The 16,830-nt window shown below is 37.0% G+C and overlaps 2 protein-coding genes across 2 annotated transcripts; both read right to left on the bottom strand.

The window, feature by feature from the left end:
- Positions 1 to 371: 371 nt before the first annotated feature.
- On the bottom strand, positions 372 to 4,787 carry LOC120003559. Its single transcript, XM_038852577.1, has 3 exons — positions 4,745 to 4,787; positions 562 to 4,481; positions 372 to 449 (listed from the first exon to the last, which is right to left on the bottom strand). Exons 1-3 carry the CDS (start codon positions 4,785 to 4,787, stop codon positions 372 to 374), a joined length of 4,041 nt encoding a protein of 1,346 aa, XP_038708505.1.
- Positions 4,788 to 13,928: 9,141 nt separating this feature from the next.
- On the bottom strand, positions 13,929 to 15,526 carry LOC120003733 (geranylgeranyl pyrophosphate synthase, chloroplastic-like). Its single transcript, XM_038852789.1, has one exon. It carries the CDS (start codon positions 15,402 to 15,404, stop codon positions 14,052 to 14,054), a length of 1,353 nt encoding a protein of 450 aa, XP_038708717.1. The 5' UTR covers positions 15,405 to 15,526; the 3' UTR covers positions 13,929 to 14,051.
- Between the last annotated feature and the right edge of the window lie 1,304 nt (positions 15,527 to 16,830).

Below are 16,830 nucleotides of genomic sequence, written 5' to 3' on the forward strand. Positions count from 1 at the left end.
TGGGCTCCTCAAGAAATGGACCAGCAAATATCCAACATGGGTTGGCATGAATTGAGCCTCAAAATATAAAAAGAAATACAAAGTGATTAAAAATAGTATTTGTATTTTTTTTTTTTTGAAAGGCTCACAGACCACACACACGCTAAGTCATGCCCGAGGGGCATGAAGGCCACCACAGCGGATGGAAAACTACCCAAATCCCAAACCCCCTGGTGAGAATAGGACCCTGGATCCCAGGATCCTAGGCAGACAACCTGATCAATCAAGCTATCTCCCATTCTCTAGTATTTGTACTTTTTTTTTTTTGAAAAGGTCAAGAGACAATATATGTATTCATATACTCAGCTCGTGAGTAAAAGAAATGGATGCCATTATAGGCACTCGGGCCACCATATAGGTGGAATACAATCAACCTCATAAAATGAAGGACAAAACAAAACAGTTTTTATCTAAAACAAAACATAACAGAATAGCTCAATAGCAGTCATTAGCATGGCTTTGACGAGTTAAAGTCCAGGAAGACTTCTCCGCCTGAATAATATGCACAACCGAACAAAGTACCTCCTCAATCCAAACCCGCATGCCCTGAATGAGAAAGGCATGCTTAGCCATGGAATGGGCGGCTTCATTGGCCGTGCGTCGTATATGGACAAATTTCCAACTCGACAAGAAGCGCAATAATCTCTTTATCTCCATGATAACCGGACTCCAAATAGCACGATGGACATCACTTCCATTAATGGCTTCCACAACCACTGCAGCATCTCCTTCAAAAATCAGCTCTGTGAAACCCAACTCCAGTGCTAACTTCACAGCATGAAGGGCTGCTAAGGCCTCAGCTAAAGAAGGATGAAGTGCAGTCATTCTCAACAAAGAACTACTTGCCATGACCTCCCCACTAGCATCACGAAATACGACACCCATACCCGTACGATCATTTTGAGATTGGATTGCTGCATCCCAATTGGCTTTAATAAGGTTTATTTGTGGTCCTTTCCAAACCTGCTGGAGATTACTTGAAACTGAATCTCGCTGAACATTAACTCCATCTACTTGAGCAGATTTAAAATCATTTGCTAAATTCATACCTTGTAGAGCTACTTGTGTAGGATGTGTAAGAGTCCCCTCATGGACAAACTTATTCCGTCTAAGCCAAATCAACCTCATTGTAATAGCTAGAGTAGCTACCTCATGTGAAGAAAGAACAGCTGAGGAAGCAATCCAGAACTGGGCGAAAGAGCCTTGAAAAATAGAATCCATCTTTTGCAACTTCTTGAGGCTCATAGAAAACACATCTTTTGCTGCCGGGCATTCCCACAAAGAATGCATAACTGATTCTTCAGCACTTTTACAAAGAGGACATACCGAACTATCACATATTTGTCTCCTATGCAATTGTGAAAAATTGGGCAGAATATCATGAACTGCACGCCATAAGAAGACCCTTGTAGATGGAGGCACCACAAGCGACCATATATGAGTCCATACCGAATCTAGAGGATTAGCCAATGGCTCTGAACAGCAAGCAGACTCCCTTCTTCTTATATCAAGTGCATGAAAATATCCACTTCTCACAGTATAATTCCCATGCTCAGTTCCATTCCAAAATATCGAGTCTTGCACATGTGGAGAACCAAGTGGCTGGGACATTATCATTCTAGCTGTGTCAACATCAAATATTTCTTTAATTAAACTAGCATCCCACCACCCAGTGGTCCAGTCTATTAAAAATTCAACTAAGATAGACTTTTGAACCCCTTTATCCACTAATTGCTCATCATAAAAGATTGCTTTCGGCAACCATGGATTACCCCATATCTTCACCGTCCTCCCATTGCCTATCCGCCACTTCAATCCATCCAACAACAAATATCGTGCACTCAGGAAGCTGGACCATAGAAAAGAGGCATTTCTCTTTTTCGAAACCTCTAAAAATCCGGAACTTGGGAAGTACTTTGCCTTCAAAACACGGCTGGATAGAGAAGTTGGATGAACAATGATTCTCCAACACTGCTTTGCTAACAATGCATCATTAAAAGCCTCGGTATTTCGGAAACCCATTCCTCCATTCTTCTTTGATTCACATAGTTTAGCCCAAGGTAACCAAGCCATATAATTATTCTTATCATTCACTCCCCACCACACCTTACGTAGAATTTGATCCACTTCAGTACAAAGGCCTCCTGGAAATTTAAACAATTGCATCGCATAAGTAGGAATCGCCTGAAGGATTGATTTAATAAAAACCTCCTTGCCTGCTTGAGATAAATTGCGATGAGACCAGCCCATTACCTTCTTCCTTATTCTGTCTAAAATAAACATAAAAGCCTTCTTCCGTGATCTACCAACAATAGCCGGTAATCCCAAATAGTGATCAGAAATCTTTGCTTCCACAGCTCCAATCAAAGAAATCATCTGGCTTTTTTGCTGAGATGAAGTATATCTGCTAAAGTAGATACTAGTCTTGCTATAATTAATCATTTGGCCCGAGACTCTACCATACTCCGTCAGAATATCGTAGACACACATCCAATCCTCTTTTTTAACCCGACAAAAGAGGAGACTGTCATCAGCAAAAAATAGGTGTGAAATCCGCAACCGACCTCTACCAAAAGGAATTCCACAAAACATATTAGTATCATGTGCTTCTTTTAAATTACTACTAAGACCCTCCGTACATAATACAAATAGCAAAGGAGAAAGAGAATCACCCTGCCTTATACCTCTTGTTGGGATAATCAAATTTGTAGTAGCTCCATTAATAAGCACTCTATAAGTCACAGATCTAATACACTGCATAATCCACCCCTGCCATTTGTCTGAGAAACCCAACCGAGACATAATTTCTTTTACAAAATTCCATTCAACCCTGTCGTAAGCTTTGCTCATGTCAAGCTTAATAGCCATGTAGCTGGTTCTGCTCTTGGCCATCAGGCTCATAGAGTGTAGTGCTTCATACACCACTATCACATTATCCGTAATCAACCTATCTCTAATGAAAGCAGATTGGTTACCTCGAATAATATTGGGGAGAATGAGACTCAATCTATTAGACAAGATTTTGGAAATGATCTTGTACGAGACATTACATAAACTAATAGGGCGATACTCAGTAACGCTTAGAGCTTCTTTCGTTTTTGGGATCAAAGCAATAAGAGTACTATTTATCTCAGAATCCATAATACTCGTATCAAAGAAATCCATCACAGCATCCACAACACTATCTCCCACAGTATCCCAATGACTATGATAAAAACCCGCTGAAAATCCATCGGGGCCTGGAGCTTTTTGACTACTAATACTTCGAACTGCATTCCAAATTTCGTCTCTTGTAACCATCCTACACAAATACTCATTAACATCAGCATCAACTAGCCTTGTTATTGAATCTAAAAATGAATAATTCTCCACAATACTTCCAGCTGAGAAAAGACTAGTAAAGTAGGCATGAAAAGCCTCAGCTATTTCCGGTTCAGTAGTTCTCAAACATCCACCTTCATCCAGGATTTTGTCAATGCCCTTTAAATTCTGCCTCCTCTTCATACTATTATGGAAAAAACTAGTATTTTGATCACCAGCTTTTAACCAATGTTGTTTACTTTGATTTAACAGCACCTTTTCTTCTAGTTCACATAGCTCTTGCAGCTGATGTCTCATAGCCGAAATAGCTTCTTGATTTTCATGACTCTCCTTTGCAATTAGTGAATCAAGTTTGGACTTCAAATCTTTCTCTGTATACGCATGTCTCTGTCTCTCTTTCACTACCCACTTTTGAATTTTTGGACCAAAAAACTTTAAATTCAACTGCAAATGCGATAAGGCAGACTGAGCACCTCCCCTATCAATTCTCCGGACCCACTGCTGTCTCACAAGTTGGTGGCAAGCATCTTTAGCACCCAAATTTGGTTCATATCTGAATCTTCTTGTAAGAGCACTTCTTCTTAATGATCTATCATCCCAGCAAACATACATACAACTGTGATCCGAAGATATAGTTGTTAAATACTCCACATGATAGGTACCCCATCTTTGTAACCAACCCAATGAAGCCAATGACCGATCTAACCTCTCTTTAATAAATGATTCCGGACTTTTTCTCCTATTACTCCAGGTGTACTTATTTCCTTTGAAGCCCAGGTCGACAAGCTTGGAATCTGATAAAGCATCATTAAAGTCATTCATCATAGTACCCCCTCTATCACTACCACCAACCTTCTCCCCCCCATTTGATATGGCATTAAAATCCCCCACACAGAGCCACTGATTGTGGATAGTATTTGAAAGAAAACGCAAGAGGTCCCACGAGCACTTCCTTTTAGAGACATCAGGATGGCCATAAAAGAAGGTTATATTCCAAGGGAGAGAACCACTCCCTTCTTTAATCGTAACATGAATATGCCTTAGTGAATAAGAATGTACTGTAATATCTATTTCTTCTTTCCACAAAAGCATTAAACCACCACTCTTCCCTACTGAGTCCACTGCCAGACCATGCTTAAAATGTAGTTTATTACGGAAAAAATCAACTTTAGATGAAAGGATTTTTGTTTCAATTAAGAAACAAATTTTTGGGGACTTCAGCTTGACCAAGAGGCCAAGTTCACGAATTGTAGATGGGTTCCAAAGCCCTCTACAATTCCATGATAAAAGACTCATTGATCTTGGCGGGGCTGTACAACAGCCGCCGCCTCACTAAAGCAATGTTTTTTCTTCACCAACTCTTTCTCGTTCACCAATCTCTTACCTTGGCTGTTCATCACTCCACCAGAATCGAGTTCAATCTCCATATTGTGATTATTAACCAAACGTGCTCTCCTTTTCCAACTTGATTTTGGACGTTTTTTTTTCATCTGTTAGCACTATCATAGAATTCATCTCCTGTACCACCATCCCACTAGTCTCCGTACAGTTGGCCACCTGGACCACCTCATTGGAATTATTAACCCCATCCCCAGGTGGGCCCAACACTGATGTTGATACATAAATAGAATCAATATTTGAATTAATTTGGACCTGATTTTCAACACCAATTCCCACAATTAAAGGCAAATTATCAATCCCGTGATTTTCTGAGAATAACTCCACAAAATCAGGTACCACTTTTTCCAGCTCACGCGTTTGACTTCTAGCTGAACTGTAACTCTGCTGTTTGCCATCATCGGCGCCCTTCCGATCATCGGACATTGATGGCTTATGTCGAAAATCATCACTATTCATGCCAACATTCCGCCTCATAAAACTTGGTGCCCTCATCCAACTCCCATACTCCGGCTGCTCCGCGTCCCCATGTAAACGGTTAGAACTAACAATCAGACAGCCGCCCTTGTCATGCAATATACGGCCACATTTGTAACAAAATTTTGGTAGAAACTCATATAAGAATCCTACTGTCACAGATCTATCCGGCAAATCAATCTTCTTTCCCCTTGGGAGGGGCTTATGTAAAGAAATCAAGACTCGAATACGAAGGTAAGGACCCCACCCTATTCCATTCTTCTGTGTATCAACATCAACACAAACTCCTATTGAATTGCCAATGAGACGACCCACTTTCTCCGTCATTGCTGCAAGTGGCAGATTGTGTACTTGTACCCAGAAAACCTCATCATCAAACGGGATCTCCCTCACAGGAACAAAACTCTGCATCTCTTGAAGAACCAAAAGGTGACGATCAAATAACCACGGTCTTCCCTCCATGATTTTCAATTTATCCACCTCATTGTCGAACACAATCGCATACAAGTTTCCACCCAAATCTCTAAACGAAGGGTGTTGTCGTAGTTTCCAGATTCCTTTCATAGTATTAGAAAGGATTTCTCCAGTAATGTTTCTCACATGATGCAACCTTCCTAATAGACTTAACTCCCCCTGCTTTGTTGAAGGTTCCAGATCTTCTTCTCCCAAGTGTAAACCTTCCTCTTCCATCCCCGTAAGGGTCAGATTCTTCCACTTATCTGTAAGATCTTCCATTGGAAAATCTACAGATTCTACTCCCTGCACCAAGACAACAAGAACTCTCCTTAGACCCTTTCGTGAGAAAGAGAGAAAACCCTTCCTTACGAGAGAGAAAGACTTAGGTTTTCATTCTAATTTCTCTAGTATTTGTACTTAAATGGTGTAATAATCACTTTAAGTCTTAATTGCATAACAAAAGCTCTTATAAATTATCATTAGAAGTGTACATTTTTGGCAGTTATCAGAATACTAGTCTCTGAAGAATCAATTATCTCAGGCTCACAGGACACCACGGAGAGTATACCCCCAGGTTTTGAACCTGATGCTGTACATGTGGCCTCCTGGAAACGAAGAAGAGAAAAGGGGAAAAATTGGAGGAAGAGGGTAATATTTAAACCAACTGCTGCTAGAAGAGTGGCTGAGGAAGCAGGGAAAAAGAGCAAGCAAAGGCAACATGCAGCTGCTAAGAGGAGACGTATAATCAATTTGAACCCTGAAAACACTGTGGGTAACACAGATGTAAGTGCATGACAATAACTCAGGTGCCAATCCTTCAAATACGCACAATAAGCTTCCTATCACAAACCCCCTTGTGGAGGAGGTTCAAGGCACAATAGATGTTTGGGAAAAGTTGGGCTTGGGAAGTAAGACAGTTGCATGTATAATTTTCTACTCATAGAATTGTGTAATTTTTGTGGGATTTATGAGTAATTGGTTTTTGTATGTGTGCAGGAGGTTTAGTGAAATATAAATGAGATTTGTACCCATTACGCCAAATGAAAGGCGAAATTGATTGTTCCCAAGTTATTTCTTGTCCAATGCCTAGAAATTGTAAATGAGAGGAAGATCAAGACTAAGACCACGTAAATGTATGGCGTGTTTAATACGATAACAATAACGAACTAATTGATACTTGTTTGTTCCCAAAGTAAAGACTTGCCCAAAGCCTAGAAGTTACAAATGATAGGAAGATCAAGACCAAAACCAAGTAAATTCATGGTGTGCTTGCTACAATGATGATAATTGACTAATTGATACTTGCTTGTTCCCAAATTAGGACTTGCTAAAAGCCTAAAAATTATAAATGATAGGAAGACCAAGACTAAGACCAAATAAATATATGGCGTGCTTACTACGATGATGATTGTGGACTAACTGATACTGTTTTTTCTCATGTCAAGACTTTCCCCAAAGTCTAGAAGTTATAACACATAGGAAGACTAAGACCAAATAAATGCAAGGCGTGCTTACTACGATGATGATAATTGACTAATTGATATTTGTTTGTTCCAAAATTAGGACTTGCAAAAAGCCTGAGAATTGTAAATGATAGAAAGAACAAGACTGAGACCAAATAAACGCAAGGCGTGCTTACTATAATGATGATTGTGGACTAATTACTTGTTTGTTCCCATGTCAAGACTTGCCCCAAAGGCTGAAAGTTGTGACATATAGGAAGACTAAGACCAAAACCAAGTAAATGCATGGCATTCTTACTACGATAATGATAATGAATTAATTGATACTTGTTTGTCCCTAAATTAGGACTTGCCAAAAGCCTAGAAACTATAAATGATACGAAGACCAAGGTCGCGTTTGGTAGGAAATGCTGTGGGAAATATGCTGAGCTTAAAGCTGTGGAATATGTTGTGAGGTGTTTGGCGAACTAAAAATTAGATTTTATCATTTTGAATTAAAGTATTATATTATTAAATTTTATAATTTTTATATCAAATTTTGTTATTAAATTTAATATAATAAATATAATTTTGTCCATAAAACTAATAAAATAATTATTTTTATTAAATATTAAATATAATGATTTTATAATAATTTTTCTTTTTATCAATCTTACATTTAATTTATTAAATAAAATTTACTAATAAAATTAATGTTAAGTATAAAATTTAAATATTTTAAATATTATAATAATTACCTATGTAAAATTAATTAAGATACGTGCTAAGTTAAAAATGTTAAAAATAAAAAATAATGTTGTAAATATTAATAAAAAATAAAAGAAATTAATGTTGTAATGCATGTGGGCCAACCTTTATTAAAAAAAGTAATAAAAGTGTAATCATTATCTGGGACCCACATAAAAAATTTTGAAAAAAAAAATAATGTACATCGGAAATGCTGTATAAGCTCCCAGTGGGAGCTCATAAAACTCCAGTAGATCCGCTGGACCCGTTGTGCCGTTTGGCACAGCGGAAGCCGAAAGCGGCTCCTCTTCAGCTTTTGCTGTGCTAAATAGGCAGCAAATAAATGCATGTCGTGCTTACTACAATGATGATATTGGACTAATTGATACTTTGTTGTTAGCATGTCAAGACTTGCCCCAAATTAATCCTGAAAGTTATAACATATAGAAAGATGAAGACCAAAACCAAGTAAATGCATGACGTGCTTATACGATAATGATAATGGACTAATTGATACTTGTTTTTTTTCCCTCAAATTAGGACTTGGCAAAAGCCTGGATATTGTAAATGATAGGAAAAACAAAGACTAAGATCAAATAAATGCATGGCGTGTTTACTACAATGATGATTGTGGACTAATTGATAATTGTTTGTTCCCATGTCAAGACTTGTCCCAAAGAATGAAAGTTGTAACGTATAGGAAGACTAAGACCAAGTAAATGTATGACGTTCTTACTACGATGATGATAATGAATTAATTGACACTTGTTTGTTCCCAAATTAGGACTTGCTTGTGGTGGCTGAATCGTTAGATCCAATTGGGTATTGTCATTTGTTGTTGATTTGAGGTGATCATACGTGTGTTCCGCTGCACTATACCCGAACATAATCCTACCGTTATATCAGCCGATTCCCATTGAGTAGTTGGGTTGCAAAATAAATTTTGGTATGTGCGAGTTAGGCGGACGTACCCAAATTTTGACTCCATACTTGGAATTATATTCACTATTAATAAGAGATATGTAATGACATGTACTGTTGTTATTAATCCATGGTGGATCCCGGAGTGAACACTCTTGGCCGTGTATTAATGAATGAGCTAGAAAGAAACGGATTTTGCCAAATGCAAATATCAAATGAGGACCCAATAATTTGATTAATCCATGTGAGTGCAACACCCTTATAAATCCATACTTATCCCCTTTCAAAAAAAGACAATATGCAAGGAGAGAGACATTATATTATTGTCCCACTTTTATTTGAGTTGGCGTAGGACCACTTTTGCATATGTGCATCAAAAAAAATTAGAAAATTATGAAAAAATTATAAAAATGTGGTATATGATTCGATGTTTCGATCGGGCTGAATTTGATTTTTATTTCGAACAAGAGATATATCATTGGGTTCGTTATACTAAATACTACACATTTATAAATTTTTAGATTTTTTCCAAAAAATTTTGTTGAGACAAAGTGGTGTTAATATATTAATTAGATACTATAGCATCATGACATATTGACATGACATGAGGATAATGTCTAGATATAATTTCCTTTAATCTTTAACCGTTGATCAGCATGATTAAATAATGAATTTGGTTAGGCCTCAATCAAATTAGTGTTATAATTTATTAGAAATATAGACCCTCATATATGTTAATAATATTGTTCGTTTTGGATTATTCGATTCCCGAAGATACATTGGACCCACACTTCCTAAGACCGAAGTCACATACTCACTGGGTCAAAGCCCAACTACTAATGAGACAAAGTCTAATTCACTCCGCTTGGAAAAAAATCTTGTTGTATGTAAGGGGTGATTTCAATTTAAGAGTTGAGCTCAGGTAGCAAAAACACCAGGATGTAGTAAATGAGGCAGTTGAACTAACTGAAGCTAACTTAGGGCTTGAAATTGGCCTTCAAGAGCTTAACAAAACTCTAGCAACAGAAGGAATACTAGTCCCTGATGAATCAATTAGCTCAGGCTCACAGGATACCACGGAGAGTATACCCCTAGGTTTTGAAAACCTGATCCTGTGGATGTGGCCTCCTGGAAACGAAGAAGAGAAACGGGGAAAAATCAGAGGAAGAGGGTAATATTTAAACCAACTGCTGCTAGAAGAGTCGCTGAGGAAGCAGGGAAAAAGAGCAAGCAAAGGCAACAAGCAGCTGCTAAGACGAGACGTATAATCAATTTGAACCCTGAAAACACGGTGGCTAACACAGATGTAAGTGCATGACAATAACTCAGGTGCCAATCCTTCAAATACGCACAATAAGCTTCCTATCACAAACCCTCCTGTGGAGGAGGTTCAAGGCACAATAGATGTTTGGGAAAAGTTGGGCTTGGGAAGTACTTAAGACAGTTGCATGTATAATTTTCTACAAATAGAATTGTGTAACTTATATGGGATTTATGAGTAATTGGTTTTTGTATGTGTGCAGGAGGTTTAGTGAAATATAAATGAGATTTGTACCCATTTTGCCAAGTGAAAGGCGAAATTGCTTGTTCCCAAGTAATTTCTTGTCCAATGCCTAGAAATTGTAAATGATAGGAAGATCAAGACTAAGCCCACGTAAATGCATGGCATGTTTAATACGATAACGATAATGGACTAATTAATACTTGTTTGCTCCCAAAGTAAAGACTTGCGCAAAGCCTAGAAGTTACAAATGATAGGAAGATTAAGGCCAAAACCAAGTAAATTCATGGTGTGCTTTCTACGATGATGATAATTGACTAATTAATACTTGTTTGTTCCCAAATTAAGACTTGTCAAAAGCCTAAAAATTATAAATGATAGCAAGACTAAGACTAAGACCAAATAAATACATGGCGTGCTTACTACGATAATGATTGTAGATTAATTGATACTTGTTTTTTTCTCATGTCTAAGACTTTCTCCAAAGTCTAAAAGTTGTAAATGCATGGTGTGTTTAATACAATAACGATAATGGACTAATTGATACTTGTTTGTTCCCAAAGTAAAGACTTGCCCAAAGCCTAGAAGTTACAAATGATAGGAAGATCAAGACCAAAACCAAGTAAATTCATGGTGTTCTTGCTACGATGATTGATAATTGACTAATTGATACTTGTTTGTTCTCAAATTATGACTTGTCAAAAGCCTAAAAATTATAAATGATAGGAAGACCAAAACTAAAATCAAATAAATACATGACGTGCTTACTACAATGATGATTGTGGACTAATTGATACTTGTTTTTTTTTTCTCATGTCAAGACTTTCCCCAAGCAAAAACACCAGGATGTCGTAAGTGAGCTTGTTGAACTAACTGAAGCTAACTTAGGGCTTGAAATTGGCCCACAAGAGCTTAACAAAACTCTAGCAGCAGAAGGATTACTAGTCCCTGATGAATCAATTAGCTCAGGCTCACAGGATACCACGGAGAGTATACCCCCAGGTTTTGAAAACCGGATCCTGTAGATGTGGCCTCCTGGAAACGAAGAAGAGAAACGGGGAAAAATCAGAGGAAGAGGGTAATATTTAAACCAACTGCTGCTAGAAGAGTGGCTGAGCAAGCAGGGAGAAAGAGCAAGCAAAGGCAACATGCAACTGCTAAGAGGAGACGTATAATCAATTTGAAACCTGAAAACACGGTGGGTAACACAGATGTAACTATGTAAGCGCATGACAATAACTCAGGTGCTAATCCTTCAAATACGCACAATAAGACTTGTCAAAAGCCTAAAAATTATAAATGATAGGAAGACCAAGACAAAGACTAAATAAATACATGACCTGCTTATTACAATGATGATTGTGGACTAACTGATACTTGTTTTTTCTCATGTCAAGACTTTCCCCAAAGTCTAAAAGTTGTAACATATAGGAAGACTAAGACCAATTTAATGCAGGGTGTGCTTACTACGATGATGATAATTGACTAATTGATATTTGTTTGTTCCCAAATTAGGACTTACGAAAAGCCTGAGAATTGTAAATGATAGGAAGACCAAGACTGAGACCAAATAAATGCATGGCGTACTTACTATAATGATAATTGTGGACTAACTAATACTTGTTTGTTTCCAAGTTAATATTTGCCGCAAAGCCTGAAAGTTGTAACATATAGGAAGACTAAGACCAAAACCAAATAAATGCACGGGTTTCTTACTATAATGATGATAACAGATTAATTGATACTTGTTTGTTCCTAAATTAGGACTTGTCAAAAGCCTAAAAATTGTAAATGATAGGAAGACCAAGACTAAAACCAAATAAATACATGGCGTGCTTATTACAATGATGATTGTGAACTAATTGATACTTGTTTTTTTATCTCATGCCAAGACTTTCCCCAAAGCCTAAAAGTTGTAACATATAGGAAGACTAAGACGAAGTAAATGCAGGGCGTGCTTACTACAATGATGATAATTGACTAATTGATACTTGTTTATTCCCAAATTAGGACTTGCGAAAAGCCTGAGAATTGTAAATGATAGGAAGACTAAGACTGAGACCAAATAAATGCATGGCGTGCTTACTATAATGATGATTGTGGACTAATTGATACTTGTTTGTTCCCATGTCAAGACTTGCCTCAAAGCCTAAAAGTTGTAATATATAGGAAGACTAAAACCAAAACCAGGTAAATGCATGACATTCTTACTACATGATGTAATAGATTAATTGATACTTGTTTGTTCCTAAATTAGGACTTGCCAAAAGCCTAGAAAATGTAAATGATATGAAGACCAAGACTAAGACGAAATAAATGAATGACGTGCTTACTACATTGATGATATTGGACTAATTGATATTTTGTTGTTCGCATGTCAAGACTTTCCCCAAATTAATCCTGAAAGTTGTAACATATAGAAAGACTAAGACCAAAACCAAGTAAATGCATGACGTGTTTATTACGATAATGATAATAGACTAATTGATATTTGTTTTTTTTTTCTCAAATTAGGACTTGCCAAAAGCCTGGACATTGTAAATGATAAGAAAAACAAAGACTAAGACCAAATAAATGTATGGCGTGCTTACTACAATGATGATTATGGACTAATTGATACTTGTTTGTTCCCATGTCAATAATTGTCCCAAAGAATGAAAGTTGTAACATATAGGAAGACTAAGACCAAGACCAAGTAAATGCATGACGTTCATACTACGATGATGATAATGGATCAATTGACAGTTGTTTGTTCCCAAATTATGACTTGCTTGTCGTGGTTGAATCTTTAGATCCGAATCTTTAGATCCAATTGGGTATTGTCATTTGTTGTTGATTTGAGGTGATCATACGTGTGTTCCGCTCCACCATACCCGAACATAATCCTAACGTTATATCAGCCGGTTCCCATGAAGTAGTTGGGTTGCAGGATAAATTTTGGTACGTGCGATGGTGAATCCCGGAGTGAACACTTTTGGCCGTGTATTAATGAATGAACTAGAAAGAAACGGATTCTGCCAAATGCAAATATCAAATGAGGACCCAATAATTTGATTAATCCATGTGAGTGCAACACCCTTATAAATCCATACTTATCCCCTTTTAAAAAAAGACAATATGCAAGGAGAGAGACATTATATTATTGTCCCACTTTTATTTGAGTTGGGATAGGACCACTTTTGCATATGTACATCAAAAAAAAAATTAGAAAATTATGAAACAATTATAAAAGTGTGGTATATGATTCGATGGGATTGAATTTGATTTTTATTTTGAATAAGAGATATATCAATTGGTTCATTATAATAAATACTACACATTTGTAGTTTTTTTAGATTTTTCCCAAAAAATTTTGCTGCCCCAAAGTGGTGTTAATATATTAATTAGAAGATTATAGCATCATGACATATTGACATCTAGACCCCCTATATGTTAATAATATTGTTCGTTTTGGATTATTCGAAATGTCAAGACCCCCTATATGTTAATAATATTGTTCGTTTTGGATTATTCGATTTCCGAAAATACATCGAACCCACACTACTTAAGACCGAAACCACAAATTCACTAGGTCAAAGCTCAACTATTAATGGGACAAAGTCTAATTAACTATTCTTGGAAAAATATCTAATTCACTATTCTTGGAAAAAAAATCTTATTGCATGTAAGGGATGGGCTTCGCCCTTATAAATTACTTGGTTGGTACAAGGCCATACAATGTGGGACAAATCTTAACAACAACAACAAAACTAGTTTTGACGGTCAACAATGAAATGTGCTAAATGGTGCAAAGGAGCAGCCCTCGCAGCATCAAAATGTGCAAGCTCTGCTACCGCTTGATCAACCAATTTTCGCGCAAAATTCCTCGCATTCTCAATCCCCATCAGCTTAGGAAAAGTCGCCTTATCGCTCGTCAAATCCTTTCCGGCAGTCTTCCCTAACTCGGCGGTGGACTGTGTCACGTCCAAAATATCATCCACCACTTGAAACAACAACCCAATACGACTCCCATACTTCCTGAGTCTTTCCACATCCGACACACTCCCTCCCCCAATTATCGCTCCGCAAACAACCGACACCTCTATAAGCCTCGCGGTTTTGTGTACATGAATATACTTCAATTCCTCCAAACTCACTTCCTTCCCTTCACTCTCTAGATCCGCAAATTGCCCCGCCACGAGTCCGTCCGTCCCAATCGCTGAACCCAGCTCCAAGATGGCTTGAACCACCCGCTCCGCCGGAACATTTTTGGTCTTTGATGCTATGTGCTCAAAGGCGAGACAGAAGAGAGCGGCGCTAGCAAGAATCGCGACGTTTTCGCTGAACATTTTGTGGTTTGTGAGATTCCCTCGCCTGAGATCGTCGTTGTCCATACAGGGAAGATCATCGACAATCAATGAACAAGTGTGAATAATCTCCATCGCACACGCGATTGGCATTGCCGATGCTTCATCTCCACCTACTAATTCACACGAAGCGATACATAGTATCGGCCTCACCCGCTTTCCTCCTCCAAGAAGCGAGTACCGCATCGCCTCCTGGATCGTTTTCGGGGTTTTTACTGGAACTGCTTTGTCAAGTGCACTGTTCACTCGTTTCAGCTTCGAATTCATGTAATCTTTCAGTCTAAACTCGCCTAATACGTTACTCTGCAGCTCCGTAGAACTGAAATTCTTGTTGGGCTTTACTAGATCAGAACTGGGTGGGTCAATTTCAGCCAAAACGAACTTGAAAGCAACATGTTTCAGAAGGAAAATCAGGACATGGACAAGCATGTTTTTGTATTTGCGGAGGAGGATTTTGAGGAGTGAAATTGTGATTTGCGCAAGTTTTCGATGGAGCTTCAATGGGACTATTCCATCAAGTGCCGTGTTGAATCTTCTGATCTTCAAAGTGATGTACTCTCTGAGCTGAATTATGCTGAATTCCAACTCTGTAGTGATAATTTGTTGGGCTAGAGAAGGTTTTGGTGGTGATGAAGAACCCAATAGTATATTTTCAGAAGTCAAAAATTTGAGAACAAGATGAATGAGAAATAGAAATGCAAATCTAAGTAGGTATTTGTAAGCAGTGATGAGGGTTCTCAGAAGTGAAAAAGCCATTGAAAGTACTAGTGGAGTCAACAGTGCTTATAGAGAAGTACTAATTTAGCTTCTATGGGTGTTCTTTTATAGAGAAGATGTATCATAGATTCATAGGATACCCTGGATTGCCATTTTTTAGAAACAAAAACAAAATATATTGAATAAAATTCAAGATTCCCTTTCACTTTATCATATCATCAATAAGATATATTTTTTTAAGACTGGCAATTAACCAACTGGAAATGCACTAATTACACTTAAAAAATTAAAAGACAAAATATTTTGAATCGAATTCAAGATTCCCTTTCCTTTATCATCATCATCATCAATAAGATATATATATATATATATATGTTGTTTTAAATTGAGGTTTGGAGTGGGGTAGAATTCGAACTCATGTTTTAATGAGTGTGTGATTCCTTACATACAATCATGGTAGAGATAAATAATAATTGAAAATTGATCAACATTAAAGGACAAAATATTTTGAATCGAATTCAAGATTCACTTTCCTTTGATCAACAAATATTGTCGATGATTTTTTATATTTTAAAATATAATATTAATAATTTATAAGACTAGACTAAACCTATTTATTGGATCCTTTTATATTTCTTATGGACTTATGGTTATGGTTTAGTAAAATTTTAAGATACATAAATATTAGTGGGGTCAAAATAAAAAATGTTATATATGTATATGAAAAAAAAAAATTCGATCAGGTCAACTGATCCACTCTCCATAACGTGGGTTTGCCCTTGAATAACTCTGTCTCGAGATAAATCCGAATAGACTACACAAAAATAGAAACCAAAAAACAACACATATGGATTAGATCAAGATTCTTGAATTTCCCTTCATCACAAAAGACCTATCTCCATCGGATCTAAGAAATAAGAACCCCATCACTGTGCATCAAATATGCGTAGTTGGAATACATCAACATAATCGGTACAAACTAAACCTTCAGACATTTGTTTTTTGAAAAAAAAAAAATCATAGAAATTTGAAATGATGATAAATAATGAAAGGCCAGCAAATTTTTTGATAAATAAAAAACAAGAAAAAGTGTTATGACTTATGATGGTCGTATTCCAGAATCATGTAGGGATATGAAATTGTTTGGTGAGTGTTGAAAGGAATCATGAACAAACTTGAGGTTATTTTCCTTTCCACCTAAAAATGAAAGTTGAAAGTTTAAAGTCGAATAATGAAGAGAAAAAAAGACCTTTTTTGTGGAGCTTTTTAAAGTCATAACTACTCTCATTAATTACATACTGGGACACTCATGAAATACGTGCTTCTTTAGTCAATTCCATGTGAAAAGCCGCTGAATGGAATCATTTCTGGGTCAGTTAAATCACCCCATGCCCTGTCAAATTTGCTATAATATTATAAACTCTTAATTAATGGACTGGTTGTCAACTTAGTTTTGAACACTATA

The sequence above is a fragment of the Tripterygium wilfordii genome, chromosome 8 (assembly GCF_013401445.1).
Source record: "Tripterygium wilfordii isolate XIE 37 chromosome 8, ASM1340144v1, whole genome shotgun sequence".
NCBI classification, from domain to species: domain Eukaryota; kingdom Viridiplantae; phylum Streptophyta; class Magnoliopsida; order Celastrales; family Celastraceae; genus Tripterygium; species Tripterygium wilfordii.

Bases quoted from the DNA above. Each gene is read 5' to 3' on its own strand.
- LOC120003559 (XM_038852577.1), bottom strand. From the start codon at position 4,787: ATGGAGATTGAACTCGATTCTGGTGGAGTGATGAACAGCCAAG. The intron at 4,482-4,744 runs GTAAGAGATTGG...ATGGTCTGGCAG, and splicing joins TGGAGTGATGAACAGCCAAG to TGGACTCAGTAGGGAAGAGT. The intron at 450-561 runs GTACTTTGTTCG...GTTTTGTTTTAG, and splicing joins TGCGGGTTTGGATTGAGGAG to ATAAAAACTGTTTTGTTTTG.
- LOC120003733 (XM_038852789.1), bottom strand. From the start codon at position 15,404: ATGGCTTTTTCACTTCTGAGAACCCTCATCACTGCTTACAAATACCTA.